At 31.4% G+C, this 18,444-nt stretch overlaps 1 protein-coding gene across 1 annotated transcript in view; it reads right to left on the bottom strand.

Annotated features, from left to right (window-relative positions):
- LOC145259906 (protein disulfide-isomerase A5-like) overlaps window positions 1-18,444 on the bottom strand; it is a 119,227-nt gene that overhangs the window by 55,980 nt on the left and 44,803 nt on the right. Inside the window, exons 4-5 of the mRNA XM_080117836.1 lie at window positions 4,043-4,108; window positions 894-939 (exon numbers count right to left, since the gene is read on the bottom strand). Of these exons, the coding sequence (XP_079973962.1) occupies window positions 894-939; window positions 4,043-4,108 (112 nt within the window). The remainder of the gene's footprint in view (window positions 1-893; window positions 940-4,042; window positions 4,109-18,444) is intronic.

Here is an 18,444-nt window from a genome sequence, read left to right as displayed (position 1 = left end):
ATAATGTTAAAATATAAAAATAATGTTAAAATATAAAAATAATGTTAAAATATAAAAATAATGTTAAAATATAAAAATAATGTAAAAGTATCAAAATAACATAAAAGTATCAAAATAAATAATTTCAAATAAACTACTGTCAGTCGAATTAGTTTTTTTTTTTTAACTTAGTAATTTTTTTCTAACCAAAAACAATACTTTTCTCTAAGTAAATAATATTAAGTAGAATCTAAAAAGTAAAAACATTAAAGATGCAACTTTTTATACCAATTCATAATTTACATATAATTTCCAAATGCAGTTTATAAGAAAGTAGAGTTTACACAATTAAAAAGTTTTCAAATGATTAAAATGTACCTAAATTTGCTGGCTCTACTTCATTTTGAACAACATGACAGGTCAATTTGAAGATTGAAGAGTGAGCTTGCAAAATATCAGAAAATATTTCACTCCTTAACAACGAAAAGTTGGTGTTAAATGAATAAAAGAAGTTAATCACTTGTACAACAATATTTTTTTTATTTAGAAAACAAAATGTACTCCAACGGACTCACAGCACTTTTGCCCCCTCAACATACATGCTCCAACTAACTTAATGACTAGCAACAAAATCTCTTCTCTGTTGAGATCCCTAGATGCCGAAAAGTCTTTTACTTTAATTTCTTCCCTCAGACAGCATAACTTTGGAATTCCTTCCCAGTTTTCTGCTCCCCGTACTGTACTAATGTGCAGAAGTTTATAATGTAATGTGAACAGACATGTTGTTGCTCAACTCCCCAAATTACCTTGATAGACACAATCCCAAATAACAATCCCTTATACCCCAAGTTGCAATATATGCGCTTTTTGGGGTAAAAAAAAAAAAAAAAAAAAAAAAAAAAAAAATTACTCACCTTTACTGTATATTTTCGATCAAAGTCACGATTAAATTCTCCATCTCTATGGAAATCAAAAAAGATAAAACAGAAATCAAATTATTTTAATAAAATATTTAACTACTACATCATTTGGTAAATGTGAAGTTTCCTCCCCGATGTCATAATTTTTTTTTAGAAAGGTGATGTGCAGTGACTTGCTTAAAAATATAGCATTAAAATCAATTTGGTATGGAAAAAGTGAAAAACGTTCAACCCCCAAAAAAGTGTCAACTAAATTTTACCTCGTACTTCATCCATTATACCACGAATAACACTCAAGATGAGAACAATGATGATAGACAGAAATTTAAGAAATGGTTTAGCAAATTGTAGCTAATTAGAACAATTAAAATGGATATTTTATTTGTTTTAAAACATAACTTGATCTCAAAAACTAAGCAGTATTTTTGCAGGCATTTTGAGATGAAAACATAGGAAAAAAAGCCTTAAAGAAACAAGCGTTCATTAGCCTCAGCTAAAGATTTGGAAATTAATTCAACTTTAAAACTTAATTCAATATTTTAATTATTTTGAAAAAAATCAGATTTTCTTTTTCATTCAAAAACATTTTTAACTGGATGCATTTTTATGTTACAATCTGTTTTTAATATTATTTTTTTTTTTTATAATATATCCTACTTGCTTTCTCATGAAGGAAGATTTAGACATAAGAGTTAATGTGGAGAAAATACAGCTCCCTAAAAAGGTCACTCTGGATTAGAACAAAAAATAAAAACTGCCTCACACTATAAGGATTTCTCCTACATATTTTTTTCTATTATTTGGATTGTTCATCTTGGTTGTTTTTCTTACGTTTTGGCCGATGTAACCTCCTGGCATCTTCAGGTCCATTCACACAGGATGCTATTGGTGAATGATAAAATAATGATTGTTTTTTTTTTTTTGAAAAGGGGGTTCCCGAACAAACATAACCGTTAGAAAACATAGCTGTTAGAAATTCAAGACGCAAATAGCGCCAAGTCTATTTCTTTCTTTTTTTCTTTAATAATTATCAACCCTTATCTCAAAAAATATACAAAAACTTAATATATATTAACATTAACATTTATTGGTTTGATTCAATTTCTTTTTATGGTTTTACCAATATTTATTGAAGCATCGACCAAAGTGTTTTGGATTAAAGACTTATGTAATGGCTTTAGTAATGGCCTTCTAATGCCATTAGCTGCATCATTTATGGCCATTTCATTGAGTGCTTCTGCATTGATTACAGACAACAAAAGCTATGCTAGCAACGACACATACACGAGTACATTGATAATAAAAATGGTTTTATAGCAACGGTGAAATGAAGTATGACTGAGCAGGTGATGCACGGCTTATGGAATTGGTTCTGCTGGGTTTAAATTCAGTCAGATCTATTGTTGGTTTTGTTTAACAACATATCAACACTTTTCCAGTTATTTAATGCCAAATCCAGTAATTTTGGTAAAAGTTTTTATGCTTCAAGTTCTTTATATCTTCAAATATTTATTCATGGTGTCTGGTTTGTCATTTTGTTTTACAGTAAATCAACCCATTTCAGATCATTTAATGCCAAATCCAGTAATTTTGGAAAAATTTTATACAAGTTTTTTATATTTTTATGAATTTTATATTTTATGTTTTTAATATTTTTTATGGTGTTTGGTTTGATTGTTTTGTAAAAGAAAAATGCTTTGCTCGATTTTCAGAGCTATATGGACAAATTTATCTTTAATTGGCCTTTGAAACTAAATATTTTTGTTTACTAGCCAAATAGAAAAGTTATTAGCCAAACCCACATGATTTTTTGCAATATGACATCTTTGTTGCATGACAAGTATGTATATCATAAAGATTTTTATGTATTTTTTTTTTTAAATAAGTGTAATTCTAAATATTAACTAAATTTTTTATGTTGAGACTTGAAGGTATAAACATTCGAATTTCTGCAGATGTTTTTTTAAAAGGCTTTAGTTTAAAAAAAATAAATACATTGTACTATTAAATTTTTGTTTAAAACATTTGACTGCTCGTTTTAAAAAAAAAAATAACGACTGAAAAGATATTTTTCACTCAGTAATGAGCTTTGGAAGATCGTTGGCAAAAAAAAAAAAAAAAAATACAATCGCCAAAAGTTAAAGGTTTCATTATTTCTAGCTGCCATTTAAAAAACATCTCTCGCAAATGCAACTGTTTCACTCACAATGTAAAGCCCTGGTTTTGCAAAAGAAAAGAAAACAACTATAATATTAATGTTTGATGCATTTTTGGTCAGGAAGCCAGTACTTTCAGACAGCCTGACCTGGTAGCACCAAATGCCCTAACAGGAATTACTACTCTGGATCAAAGTGAACCTAAAGGCAATGGTAACTAAGGGGCAACTCCACATTCCTCAGGATGTCATACCCAGGACCTTGTATCTATTGGGGTCATTTATGCAGTAATATTGTAAGGAAATGTTTCAACCCATAATTTCATCCTCCCTTCAGCCATAATACAAACGAAAGTACAATTATCATCTTTATATTCGATTTAAAGTCAGTTTTACATGCTGACATGTGTTGGACAACTTTAAGAAATAGATTCCAAAGTAATCTATCTCTGACCAGGTCTTCATCCCTAAAGTCCATTTTTATCACTTCCTCCCATGTTTTCCTTGACATTTTTCTGTATATCAATCCTACTACCTTAGCTGTCCTATATCTACTAACTTTTTTATCCATTCTTTCAACGTGTCCATACTATCAAAGTCTTCTGTTCTCTACACATCTTTCTATACTGTTCAGATTTCATCTTCCTCTAAAAACATCAAAACTAAGCCTATCTTTAAAACTCACATTACACATCCATCAAATCATTTTCATTTCATTTCTCTCTATGCAACATATGTCCTCAATCCTCACCGATCAGGTTTCACTTCCATACATCATCACACTGCATCCACATCAAGGATAGACTCTTTCCTTGTTTGATAATGATAATGCTGTTCGTTATGTCATGAAGTTCCCTGAAATTACTCCATCCACTCATAACTCTTGCAGTCATACTAGCACTTGCTCCACCCTGTGCTCCAATAGTATCAAAACCTTCATGATTTTAAAATGAATAAAAATAGGTTGGAAATTCACGCCAATACTTACTTATAATGTTTCAGATGAATATCATTTGGAGAAGCTTTTAATTTTTTGCAGAGTTTTTTGGCTTCACTGAAACAAAGAAATAAAAAAAGTAAAAATTTGTTTTTAAATTTGACTGAGAAAATTTTTTGCAGTTTTTTGGCTTCACTGAAACAAAAAAAAAATAAAAAAGTAAATAATTTTTTTTTTTTTTTTAATTTGAGTGAGAAAATCATGCTTCAATCGAATTAAAAAATATTTCAATAGAGACAAAATTTTATATGAAATACAGATGCACATCCCTACAGGCATCATTCATTCTATGAGGATGAGAGTGGCCAATGGCAAAATAACATGGGAGTGAATTTTTCAACCTGGGAAGGTCACAGCCCCTTCCCCATCAATTTCCCAACATAGTGGGGCAAAGTGTTCATTCATAATTGATTAATAATTGTAAACTCATTTGAAAGGTTAGGGGTGGGGGATGGGTAGCAAAGGGTGTTAATTTATAATACCATTTTTTTTTTCATACCGAGAGTATCAACTGATGTTTTAAAGGAGACAGGAAAACATTAATTAATAAAACAAAAGTCTTCTACCACTCCAACTCATTAACTCGTGATTAAAAACAAAAAAAAAAATCTGATACGGATTCCTGAATTTTCTTCAAAAGAGCACAAAATTGAGATATAAAATCATAATATATAACAAAGGGAGATCAGTCTCACACCATCTTAAACAATTTTTCAGCCCAGGAATTCATCATAATCACCTATAAAATAGAGAGCGGAAGCTATTAACCTACAATACCCCCCCCCTTTTTTTTTTCATACTAAAATTATCAACGGATGTTTTTTAAAGAAGACAGGAAGACATTCATTGATGAAACAAGAGAATTCTACCTCCCTTACCCATGAATCGTTTGAAGTATAGCCAGATTAACATTTTTTAGAAAAAGAATGAAAAGAGAAGGTGAAGTGAGGCAAGACAAAACATAATGAGAGGATGAGAGAAAAACAGGAAAAGAGATTAGTTGGTTGTTTTGGCATATCAATCTTTTTCGAGTTATTTAATGCTGAATCCAGTCAATTGGGAAAAGTTTTTATGCTTTAAGTTCTTAATATCTTAAATATTTGTTCATGGTGTTTGGTTTGATTGTTTTGTAGTGGAAAATTGTTTTTGTTCTTGACTTTGCAGAACATGATTGAATTTTGCAAAAGGAAAGGAAAATAAACAATATCAATGTTTGGTTCATTCTACATCCTTGACAAAACCGTTTCAAATGGTGAGAGGAAGTGTGAAAGTAAATAGCACATTAAATGAGCATCTCACACTTACGCTTCCAGCTGAAACGAATTCGTGAAAAAAATCCCTCACTAACGTAATGGTGAATTTATGTCTAAAACCTAAATTTCTGATGTAATTCTATGATTTTATCTCGACAAATAGCAAGTATAAAATTGCTGACATAGCATTTTTTTATCATTTTTGCAGAGAATGTATACTATCTATAAGGTTAGATATGTTTATATTATGAACTTTGGAATACAGTTGCTAGGTGCAAAGGATCCAAATATGGGATATACTTAATTTATTTTATGATCAAAACAAAAAAGTTGGGAGCTTTGTAAACATTCAGAGACCTAATTTTTGTGAATTTTAACATTAGGTGCCAGGGTTAAATTGATAGATATTTCTCAAATTTCTGTTCCATTGAGGTATCTTAAAAGGGTTTTTAGGGGGCATAATATTGGCACAACCTTTCACTTGAAAATTCAAATATATCAAATTTGCAATAAATTTGATCCGTAGTTATTAGGCACTAACTAATAAAGCAAGATTCCCTGAATTTCAATTTATTCTGAAGTCCCCTTAAGCTTAAGCCTTAAAATTGAGACATTTTCTAGAATTAAGATTAAGGATTCTAGGCATAAAGTTTAGTATCATTATATCTCAATCTGTAAAAAGGGCATAAAAGTGATTCAAAACTTTTGTTCAAAAGATTCTGTCATGAATGAAAGCTTAAATTCTTTAGATCAACAGTAGTGAGTGTGTTTGTATATGGTGCTGAAAGCCAAACACTTAGTTGGGTTGTTTTGTTGCATATCAACTAGTAATGGGACGATCCTGATATTTTTCCCCAATTCCAATACAATTACTGATTTTGATTTTTTTATAAATATCTAACATTTAACAATAGAAGTATTATTTATTCCACAATTACCGTAAAAACACGTTAAGTATGTAGATATTTTCCACTATGATCTATAGATTTTAGTTTTAATGGTAGTTTAAATTTGATAAATATTTATTATTTCATCACTACCAGCAGTGGAAGATTTTGCTTTAAATAAAATCAAATAAAAAAGACAATTGAAAGAATCATTTTTGGCATCAGAAAATAGGTAAAAATTTTCCCAATTCAGATACCCTCAAAAGTTCTGATTTTTTCGATTCCTGATTAATCGTAGTGTGTTAAAAGTAAGAAACTTGAAGTTCATAAAACACAAGTGAAGGAGGAGTAAGGAAGAGCTGATAGGCCAGGTGTTCCTTTGAAAATCAACTCTGAGAAAGAGAAGAAGAAATAGACAAGCAGTGACCTCTGCAGATCAGTTTAGAATTGACACAAGATTGACCTCTTAAGAATTAAGGAAGATTATGGATAAATGTAAACAGTGAAATAAAACTAATCTGTGATGTTTAAGCAAGCATGAAATAAAAAGCTATGCATGGTTTGAGTGATCTATAATTAGTAGCCATCTCCACTGAACGGTAGCAAAGTTTAATACTACAAAACTTACAATGACAATGGAGGTCATTATAGAATACAACATATATAATTTAAATATGTGATGCTAAGACTAGCAATATGTGTTGACCATAAAACGTTTTGGATAATCAGATTTCAAGGTAGTTCTACTAAGATCTTCATATTTTAAAAAACCAAGGCCTGTTAAGACCTAAAAATACCACCATGTTGTTCAGAAATTAATATACTTTGACATGGATTAATAAATAATATAAATCTATGATATATTTGAAGAGTTTTAAGCAAGTAAAATTGATAAATATGTTAACACTGTTAATATGTATTTTTGCAACTTTTGTGAGGAATGGGGGGGGTGCTTCTAAACGATCGTTGGCAATTTTCTATGGGGAAGATCATTTTGAAATTTAGAAAACAATTAACAAAAATTAAGCTTTTAATACTGGTGAGGGTGCAAACCGATGTGAACCACCAGGGATTTTGTTCTTCTTTTTAATATATCAAAAAAAAAAAAAAAAAAAAAAAAATCCTTTAACATAAATGAGTAAATGAACATTAAAAAAAAAAAAAAAAAAAAAAAAAAACATGTATCCCAACTAATAGTAAATCAATCCTTTTACCCTTTTAATGCATTAAAATTATAATTATATGTTGTGAAAGAAGTTGTGTTTGAAGGCTTTATCGATGGGATTCGTGGGAAACACCGTGGAAACAAGTTAGTATATAAAAGAATAATAACAATATTAATAATTTTCAATTATATTACATTTATTTATCAACATAATGTGTATTTTCTTTTGTTGTTTTTTTTTTTTTTTCTTACATAGGAGTCGGCACTTATCAAGACTCAGAAGCCACTCGAGGATAAGGGTTAATGAGTGTACAGTAGTCAATGAGACAATATCGCAGTAATCGTCAGTAGTGGGAATTTAGTAAATTGGATTACTTAAGGGGATCACTCATCAAGAACTTGTTTATGTTGGACTTCATGACGATCATATTGTAGTCAGCTGGAAAGCAGGGAAACAGAAGAGTTCCACATGCGTGCAGTTCTAAGAAAGAAACTTTGTTCATGGAATATACATTTAGGTTTAGGCACAGATAAAGAGTGGGGGGAATTATTGATAGTGGTTTCAATTAGATGAGTGTTTTTCGTGAAAGTTAGGGGATCATAGATTGGAGCTCAGACGAGCACTTGCCATGAAAATGATGATAAAGCAGAGACAGGCTTGTAACATCTCTTCTGTGGGAAAGAGGTTGCAGGAAAGAGAAAAAAGGCATCCCCACTAGACTATGAAGTCTATTTTGAACTCTGTCAAGAAGGCAGGATAAGCTGCTAGAAGCAGCTTATCCTGCCCAGATGTGGTAACAGTACTCCATCCTTAGACATACTTGGCTCTTATACAGGTTGAGAATTACATCACCAGTGAGATACCTACTGGAGCTGTAGAACGATCCTACCATTTTTTCCAGCAGTCTTGGCAGTGGATTGGATGTGCATGTTCCATTTCAGTTCAGGAGTAATGGTCAGACCTATAAAGCTTGTCAAAACAAGGAGCCTCCCCAAGACGAAAACCATTCATTTCAATTGATGCCAGGCGGAGATCAGAGCGTTGATGATGTAAAGATAGAAACTTGCTTTTAGATGCATTAGAATTAACCAGCCACCTCTTTCCTCATTGCACCACGTGCTCAAAATCAGAGGAGAGAGAATCAGAAAGAACTTTGAAGTTTTGCTATAGATGGTAGTGTCATCAGCATAAATATCTACAAATGATTTTAGGAAGTGATTTGGGAGATTGGGTCCAGGATGGACCTCTGAGGGACTCCAGCATTAATACTGTAAGCTTCTGATTTCCACCCATCAACCACTACTCTTATGAATCTATCAGAGAGAAATGATTTAATAATTGAGAAAACATTTCCAGCTATACCGTAGCTGGAGATCTTGTGGAGTAGACCTTTATGCCATACTCTATCAAAGACCTTTGATCTGTCAAGAGCAGTAGTCCTAGAAATGAAGCCTCTGTTGAGAGATTCGATAATCCTCAGAGATATAACTGTTAGCACATCTGCTGTAGATCTAGCAGAATGGAAGCCATATTGCATGTCACTGAGGAGGTTATTATTGGTTTGTACTAAGAGGATTGATCAGCTGAATTTTTAAATATAGGACATAATGATGAGGTTTTCCAGGGTGTTGGGAAGCAATTCTCCTTAAGACAATGCTTAAACAGCTTTTTAAGTATAGGAGCTAGTTTGGGTTAAAACTTTTTGAGCACTATAATAGGAATGCCGTCAGGGCCAGTTGCTTTACTGGAATCAAGGGTTTTGATTAGCTTGGCAACATCACACACAGATATTTGTATGTCACATAGCATGTTTTCAGACACAGGAGGAAATATGGGAGGTTGGTGGCCCTCATCACATAGGGTAGAATTAGCTGCAAAATTCTTGGCAAAGAGTTTGGCTTTGTCCGATGCTGATAAGATTACTTCAGGTCCATTGATGATGATTGGGATAGAGCAGACGCTTCCGTTCAGGACTGTTTGTTATTTGCCAAAACTGATGAGAACCAAGTCACTGCTCAGCTACTTTGGACTTAACGGACTGAGCATACAACTCTCTCGCATCCTTTATTACTCTTTTACAGTGGTTGCTTGCAGTATTGTAGGTGGCTTTAGTCTCAGTACATCTATTACAAGCAATAGACAAAGTGATTTTTGTGTGAAATGGCAGCATCACAGCTGAATGTTAGATTTTTGCTGGAATTTTTGGAGGGTATGAAGCGGTCTATACTTACAATTAACCATTCTGTCAGATCTGATACTATAGAGGACACTATTTTTTTTTTTAAATGGAATGCAGAGGCAGATCTGATATAAATGTATGGAAGCTATCCCAGTCAGCCAGAGTATCAATATTCCGTACGAAGGAGAGGTATGTCAGACTACTTATTATATTTTGTTTTTATCTTAACTGAGACAACTAAGTGGTCAGAAGATCCCAGTGGAGACAGAACAGAGGATAAACATAGCTCAGGGTAAATTGTGAGAAAAAGGTCTGGGAGATTTGCATACTGATCATCAGTATTAGGCACACAGGTGGGTTTGTGAACAATCTGAGTTAGGTCATAAGCAATGGAGAAATCATGACAGAACCTCCCCTCATCATGTGTCTTTTTTGAGTGGGCTAACTATTCCACATTGTGAACACTGAAGTCTCCACAGATGTGAATGTTAGTCGAAGGATGAGGTTAATTTTCTCAGATATGCTCTTAACTCTGCTGTTGTGGGGGCGATAGAGAGCAAATATAAAGGCCGTGATATGAGCAAGTGCAACCCGGAAGCATATATAGGGTTATTTAGGGTCTTCTCTGGAGATGTCCCTACCACATGGAAAGCTATCTCTAATGTAGGCACATATTCCATACCCATGGAAATCTTGGGGATTAGATTTGGATGTTAAGTTAGAGTATCTTTCAATCATGAACTCATCTAAAGAAATAGTCAGTTTAATGCTAGTTTCGTTCAGGAATAATAGGTCTGGTTTGGTCTCCTGTAATCAGGTTTTGACCTCTGGAAGGATTGGAACATAGACCCCTGATGTTGGAGAAGAAGACATAGTAGTAGGGGCATAGGTTGGAAGTTGGAGTTCCGAGTTTAATCTTGTATTCTTTCTGGAAACTTTACATGATGGAGTTTTGGGATTTGTGGAACAGGCCGACAGACTTGGTTAGAGCAGGGCAGAGAGGGAAAGTAAGGGAGAAAAAGAAGCAAAGAATTTTTTTTTTTTTGTAAACCATTGTAAAGTTATAACAAGTACTCACTAATATGGCATTAAGAAGCCCCACTAAAAGCTACTGCATAGTTTAGAATCCATTCACCAAATGGCAATACAGAAGCCCCAGTACTTTACACCTGCTGATAGGATGGCCTCCTTAGTGGTTAGTCCAAGGTTCGGGTCCCTGACTATCAAACATTTATCTCCAGCACCCTTATTAGTGACATGGTTAGAAGGATAGAAATAGAAACAGAAAATTTCCGACATCTCAGGCAACTGCTTATGCAAAACTACTGCCGACCTAGAATACAGTTTTTTCTTCTCTCTTTGTCAGAAAAATCACTCATGCTGAATGAGGACTGAAGGACAAATTAGGAGAAGTGAGAGTTACGAGAGCTGCCAACAACGCATCTAAAATACATTTTCTATTCTCCATTAAAAAAAAAATTAGTATTCTTCTTAATATAAGTTCAGTTAACCTGTTTAGGAGAAAGTATGGCGATAGGTTCCCCTCTGAAATAAAGAATTTGGTTGTCAAAGTTTATGTACGTAATTCTTGAACAACTCAGCTGTTTTCTTCGAGTCATTCCAGACTTGATTTAAATGTAAATTGTTTACCCCTTTTGCTAACATATTCGATGCTAGGCAGTGCTTCATTAGTATGACTACTTGAAAAGTATACAAAAAAGAATAGCATCATTTTTTTTTTTTTTTGAAAAAGAAGGTGTAGATAGATATTCGTTCAAAATTGAAGAAAGCGTTTATTTTGATGAAAATTTTTTTTTGTGGGGTGATGTGGTACAGATGTAAAAGAAAAACAATTAGGTAAATAAATTCATTTTCGTACAAGACTTCCGAGAAGTATCTCTTCTTCAGGAGAGAAAAGAAAAACAAACATACAACTGTTCAACTTGTCTGTTTTATTTATTTTTCTAGAAAACAGTGTCGCAGACTGGCTGTCAATTCAATTTCCAGAATACGAATTGTGATGGATATTAAGTATTGTTAGAAATTATTGTAGCTTAAACACACACATATACATACATGCACACATATTTTAATAATGGAATTTTTTTTTTCTATACATCAATTTTTTTATTCTATTTATTTATATGCATACATACATTATATATATTTTTTTATTTCTTTGAATTTCATCTAATCTTATGCATATGTTGTTATTGATTAGTGGTCAAGTATGTAATAGAATTACTTGTTTGTAGTAAGTGCATGTCCAGAGTGTTGTTGGTGTTCCTGTGTTTTATATAAGGAGGCCGCAGTTCTGCCCTGTTATTTATTTTGGGTTTGTATTTTTTATTAGCGATTCCTTCAACCTCAACATATATTGGTTTCTTTCTGTGGCTAGTATTTTTGTTTGTATGCCTTTGTTGTGGTTGTGATTGTTAGATAGGTGTTTATGGAATGCAGATGCTTTGGTTGGATTGCGTTCCTTTCTTTTCTTCCCTGAAGAGATGCTACTCTCAAAAATTAGGGACATCAACACCTAACATCTTGTACAACACATTATGTTGGTAAATAAATGTAATAATTGAAAATTATTAAAAATTCCTTCTAAGATTGTCATTATTCTTTTATGTACTAACTTGTGTCCATGGTGTTTCCCACGAATCACATTGATGTAGCCTTCAAACAACTCCTTGCACAATGCTTCAAACAAACTACAACATCCTTCTTATAATTATGTTGTTTTAACTTTTGTAGTAGCAATTTGCAATTATCCCATCCACCATATTATTTGTAATATTATTTGTGTTTCAATATGATTGAACTCAGAAAGCAGATGCAGCGGATATAAACAAAACCAACAATTTGTACAAACTACATTTATAAGCTATTTTATTTTGAAACAAAAAAAAAAAAAAGAAAAAATGATTTTTCTTCAAATAAATTGATTATCAAAAATTAAATCTAGCTTTTGATTCATTTATAAAATAGTGGCCCATTCAAGCAATACTTTTTTCTTAAGTTGAAGAGTACAACTACCCAATGTATAATACTATAATAATTAAGTTGATCTTTAATTTGTTGATTCATAGCACATTAAAGATCAACTTTTTTATTTGATTCGAATCTGTATTTATTTGTTTATTTATTTACTAGCGGGGGTACCCGGCGTTGCCCGAGTGTTTGTTTTGTTATGGTAGGTAAGTAGGAAGGATCAAGCCCGGAGTCATGAGTAAAAGTAGGAAAATAAAGTGTGAAAAAAAAAAAAAAAAAAAAAAAAAAACATCTGCAACGTTAACAGTTCGGCCACCAAGAAAAGTCCATTCCAGTTGTTTAGGAAAAAAAAAAAAAAAAAAAAAAAAAAAAAACGACTACGGTAGGTCGGTGCGAACATGAAAATATGTGAATTGTCCAGCACGCTAACCACTACGCCACAGAGCACTGTAGCTTAGTTTAGTGATTTTAAATAACTTCACATGAAAGAACTACGAAGCCAAACCGGTGTTCTCTTCTCAACTGTTCCTTGTGAACGATCCCCAAACGGTGTTAAGTGGTGGCAGGGGGAGGAGAAATTTATTAGAGAGAAAATATTTTACCACTTCCATTGATCTTAACCGATTTTGGCCATGACTTCTCAGCAGAAAAAGTATAGAAATCTAAGATTATCGAGGAATTTGAGAAATAATAAGCCTATAACACACCTCAGATATTGTTCTGCCGTTTGTGCATATTATATTTGCATGAAATATCTTGATTTTTAATCCTATTAAGGTCAAAATCAGACGGGAAAAAATGAGTTCATTTTATTTATATAGAGATATGTATACACACATATATATATATATATATATAATTTGAGGTTGCTATTTTCCAAAGGTAGGGTAACCAGTGAAATATAACGAGGTTCATACAAGAGTGCTCAATACAGAAGTAGAGCAGGTTACATTTGTCTTTACATAAGCATTAGTTTGTTGCTACACAGTTATGAGCATGTTTCGGTCTACTAGTATTTACTAACTAGAGACCTCATCAGGCAACAACCCTTATTTTTGAAAACAGAATTCTAAATGAAGAGCGAAAATTCGGCAAAAGAAGGTTTTTTTCTTTTTATCATCATGAGTGTGAAGTACAGGGTCGAATTGGGTGCGAATTTATTAGTTTATTCATTCTTGTATGTTTATTTACAGGTGACTTTATTAATTTTTATTCATTTTCCTGTTGGTGTTAGGGGTAAGAGTTTGTGGGTTGAAGGGATTTGGTTCTAAAAAAAAAAAGACATATATCCTGAATTTTGCAATTATCATCATTAAAAAAGTCTTTAATGAATTTACTAATACACAAATTAATATTAATGAATCAACATTAAAGGAACAGACGAAAGAGAAATTAATATTGGGGAGGTCCAAAAATAACCGATATTGTTTAAGTAAGATAAAGCAGAGCTATTAAATGATGCCACCTTCTCTTCTACTTCTTAGTCCCTCTTCCTTCTTCCCCATTCCATCTCTCCCTACCACCTTCCTTCCTTTCTCTTTTTTATGCCTCTAACCCCTCTTCCCTCTCTTCAACTGGAAGCCCATACAACATTCAACAGACCCGGGTAAATTCCTAACCTCTTCTCAGATATAAGCATATTAAATTGAAATAAACTTTAAAAAAAAGAGAATTTTATGACAAATTGACCCTTGAAGGTCTCAGACATGGACAAACAGCAGCCTCTCCCTTGTTAAAGATAACATCTGTATAGCCCTCGTTTTAGAACCAAACCCCCTCAACCCACAAACTAACCCCTAACACCAACACGAAATTGAATAAAGTCACCCATAGATAAGTAAATAAACATACAAGAATGAATAAACTAATAAATTTAATTCAACCCTATTCTTCACATTCATGATAAAAAAAAAAAAAAAAAAAAAAAAAAAAAAAGCCTTCTTTTGCTGAGGATAAATTTTCGCTCTTCATTTAGGATTCCATTTTGAAAAATAAGGGTTGTAGCCTGATGAGGTTTCTAGTTAGTAAATACTAGTAGATCGAAACATGCTCATGACTGTGTAGCAACAAACTAATGCTTATGTAAAGACATATATATGTATATATATATTTTTTTTTATTTCTCTGAATTTCATCTAATCTTATGCATATGTTGTTATTGATTAGTGGTCAAGGATGTAATAGAATTACTTGTTTGTAGTGAGTGCATGTCCGGAGTGTTGTTGGTGTTCCTGTGTTTTATATAAGGAAGCCGCAGTTCTGCCTTGTTATTTATTATGTATATATATAAATGCTTGTTTGTTGAAGAAAATTTCCAAGAGATATATATATATATATATATATATATATATATATATATATATATATATATATATATATATAAAAATGTAACTCTTGGTTCGTTCGTAATTAATAGTCTAAATAACCACTGGACGGATGGCTTCCACATTTTGGTATAATATGTTTACTGTACCCATGCGTGTTTCTATATATCTCTTTAATTATAACATACTTAATTTTTCTATAATAAATAGGTGGTTTTCTTTGTACAGATGGGCCATTTTTTTTTTATTTGGGGACAATTATTTCACACCGCGTGCCATCACGTGACATCACTAAACGGAACTTTTATATACCAAATTGACTGTTTTCAATATAAAATGGAATTATTTCTCTTTCGTTAATATATATTTTTTTAATATTTCATGTTTTATATATATAAAGTACAATTGTTAAATGTTATTCTCTTGATTATATTTGTTTTGGAGAAGCACAATTAAAAAAAAACAAACGGCGCGAAATTTAAATTTCCATTCCATTTTTACAACAATCCAGCGCGTACTTCGCAAGTTTTATCGTAAGTTAGCGAGCAACCCATAAAAATCTGGTAACTCAGTGTCAAATCTGCTTAAAATATTGTAAAAAAAAAAAAAAAAAGAAAAAAAAAAAAAAAGAAAAGAAAAAAAAAATAGAACCTCTCCCTAACATACTGGCAATAATTTGATTCCGTCCTTCCCTTGAGTGTTCTTATAAGAGGGATTTATTTACTAGGATCTGCATTAGAAGCTGAGCAAAATTATTTAATTGTTGAATTTTTTGCATTTTGGTTAAATTTGTTAGTTTGCAATCGCTAAAAGGCCACACAAAAATTTAACAAAAGGAAAAATTAAAAAGAATGGTACTCCTGCAGAATTTACCCTCCCCCCACACAAACACACACCGGATTCCAATTAGTTTAGGGTTTGACTAGCCATCGTGGTGACCGAATTCAGCCAAGGGTTGTCCAAATGTTTAAACACTAAACCAACATTTTATTTATTTTTTTGCAGAATTAATGATGAGAGTATTTTTTCTGTTTATTTTCTTAACATCTGTTGACCAAAAAAAAATAATTTGTACAGTCAAAAAAAAAAAATCTAACTTTTCTCTACTTTCACCTAACTATTTACAGTGTTCTATAAAGCATTCATCTTTTCTTTTTATAATAAAAATTTGGGGTACTCCATGGGTGTTGAGGTCCTTCGCTCCCTTCCTGATGCAAGCGCACGTAACACTTTTTTTATTTACTAACGTTGTCGTAGTAACTAAACGATTCTGTCACATTATTTTGAAAAAAGTTTTATTCTTTATGAATATTAAAAGAAAAATTACTAAACATTTATTAATAATGCCTCACTTTTACAGACATTTGTTTTTAAATTTCTTAAATGACGACTTTTATCGACTTTTTTTTTTTAATAGTATTTGTGGATGGGTATGCTGACGCTTTTTTAATTTCTTTTTAAATGACTTTTTATCGACTTTTATTTTAATAGCATTTGCGGATGGGTAAAAAACGAAAAAAAATAACTAAACTATTTACTGATAAGTCTCACTTTTACAAATATTTTTAACAAATAAATGTTATAAAAATCAAGATACCGAGAAATTGTCAGTAAATGGCTTAGTTATTTTTTTTCGCTTTTTACCCATCTACAAATGCTATTAAAAGAAAAGTCAATAAAAAGTCATTTAAAAAGAAATTAAAAAAAACAAATGTCAGCATACTCATCCGCAAATGCTATTTAAAAAAAAAAAAAGTCGCTAAAAGTCATCATTTAAAAAGAAATTTAAAAACAAATGTCTGTAAAAGTGAGGCATTATTAATAAATGTTTAGTAATTTTTCTTTTAATATTCATAAAGAGTAAAACTTTTTTCAAAATAAATAATGTGACAAATAATCATTCAGTTACTACGACAACATCAGTAAATAAAAAAAGTGTTATGTGCGCTTGCGTCAGAAAGGGAGCGATGCATGTTTTTCTTATGCTGGTCGCCATGGAACTCAACGCCCGATGAGTACCAAATTCTGTTTTCAAAAAGAAACGTTTACTTTAAAAAAAAAAAAAAAAAAAAACCCTTTCACCTAACAATTTATGGCAAAAATAGCGACCCATAAAAATCTGGGGTGCTTCTACACTTTATTGCCGAAATTGGAGACGCCACTTTTTTTTTGACGCACTTACTATCCAAATCTAGGGGAGACATCATTATATGGCCGAACGATTGGTTCCGGAAAGGGAAAGAATAAATTTACCAAAATTAACATTTATTACCTCCGGAAACGTTGAATTAAACTAAAATTATCATTTATTACTTCCAGAAACTTGGTAAACCGATATTACTGGAGAAAATGAATCTTGACAATTCAAAAAATTGTTTTAAATTATTTTTTGTTCGAAAAAAAAAAAAAATAAATAAATAAATAAAATAAAACAAAAAACTATTTTATAAAAGTCCAATGTTGCTTTAAAAGTAAATAAAGAAAGTGAAAGAGAACATACATCCGTAATTGTTTAATTGGAAATGTTTCGATTTAATTGATGAGAACGGGAAAGTTTTTCATGGAACAATTTTTTTTTTATTAAAAACAGAAAATTGAAATGACATTCATAATAGTTTAACCTGGGCGAGCGCCATTTGAAAACCAAAACAAAACCAAAACATTTATTATTATTCATGTGTGTGAGTGTACTTTTCACGTTATAACTTTGATATTTAAAACTAAATTACTATTCATTGAATAGTGAATGAAATTAAAAAAATGCAATCACATAAAATTAATAGAAATTAAAAAAGTACTTCAATTATAAAACTCAATACATCAGAATTCATTTCTATAAACAAAGTCATTTTTTAATTTTTTGTTTCTAGCTTACGAAATGAATTCATGACCCTTTGAAATTTAAAAGGACCTTAAGGTAGCATTTAAGTAGTTTTGTTAATTGAATAAAATTGCTTAAAATTATAACACTTTAAAAAAGTTAATCCAATAAGTTAGATTTGAACATGAACTGCTAATGACAGGTCATAATACAATTTTATTGCATAGATAAATTGTGAGAAAAATTTCTATGAAATTTATTTACACAAGTTTTATGAATTGTAGCAATTATAATTATGCATATTTTACCAAAAACAAAAGATAACAAACAAATATATATATATATATAGTCATCCACATACAGTACTGTTTCGCTGTTTCACAGCTCATCAGTGCGGCTGGAAATGTCTGCTTATTCACAAACCTACTGTATTTTCATACATATATATATATATATATATATGTCTGCTTATTCACAAACCTACTGTATTTTCATACATACATATATATATATATATATATATATATATATATATATATATATATAAAAGATATATATATATATATATATATATATATATGAAAATACAGTAGGTTTGTGAATAAGCAGACATTTCCAGCTTTACCATAGCTGGGAATGTCTTTTCAATTATTAAATCATTTCTCTTTGATAGGTCTATCATAGTAGTGGTTGATGGGCAGAAATCAGAAGCTGACAGTATTAATGCTGGAGACCTTCAAGGGTCCATCCTGAGCACAACTCTTCCTGATCT

Source organism: Euprymna scolopes, chromosome 35 (genome assembly GCF_053919585.1).
Source record: "Euprymna scolopes isolate OS-2025 chromosome 35, ASM5391958v1, whole genome shotgun sequence".
Lineage (NCBI taxonomy): Eukaryota > Metazoa > Mollusca > Cephalopoda > Sepiida > Sepiolidae > Euprymna > Euprymna scolopes.
The sequence above is the reverse complement of the archived record's forward strand: the minus strand, read 5'-3'. Positions and strand labels throughout refer to the sequence as shown.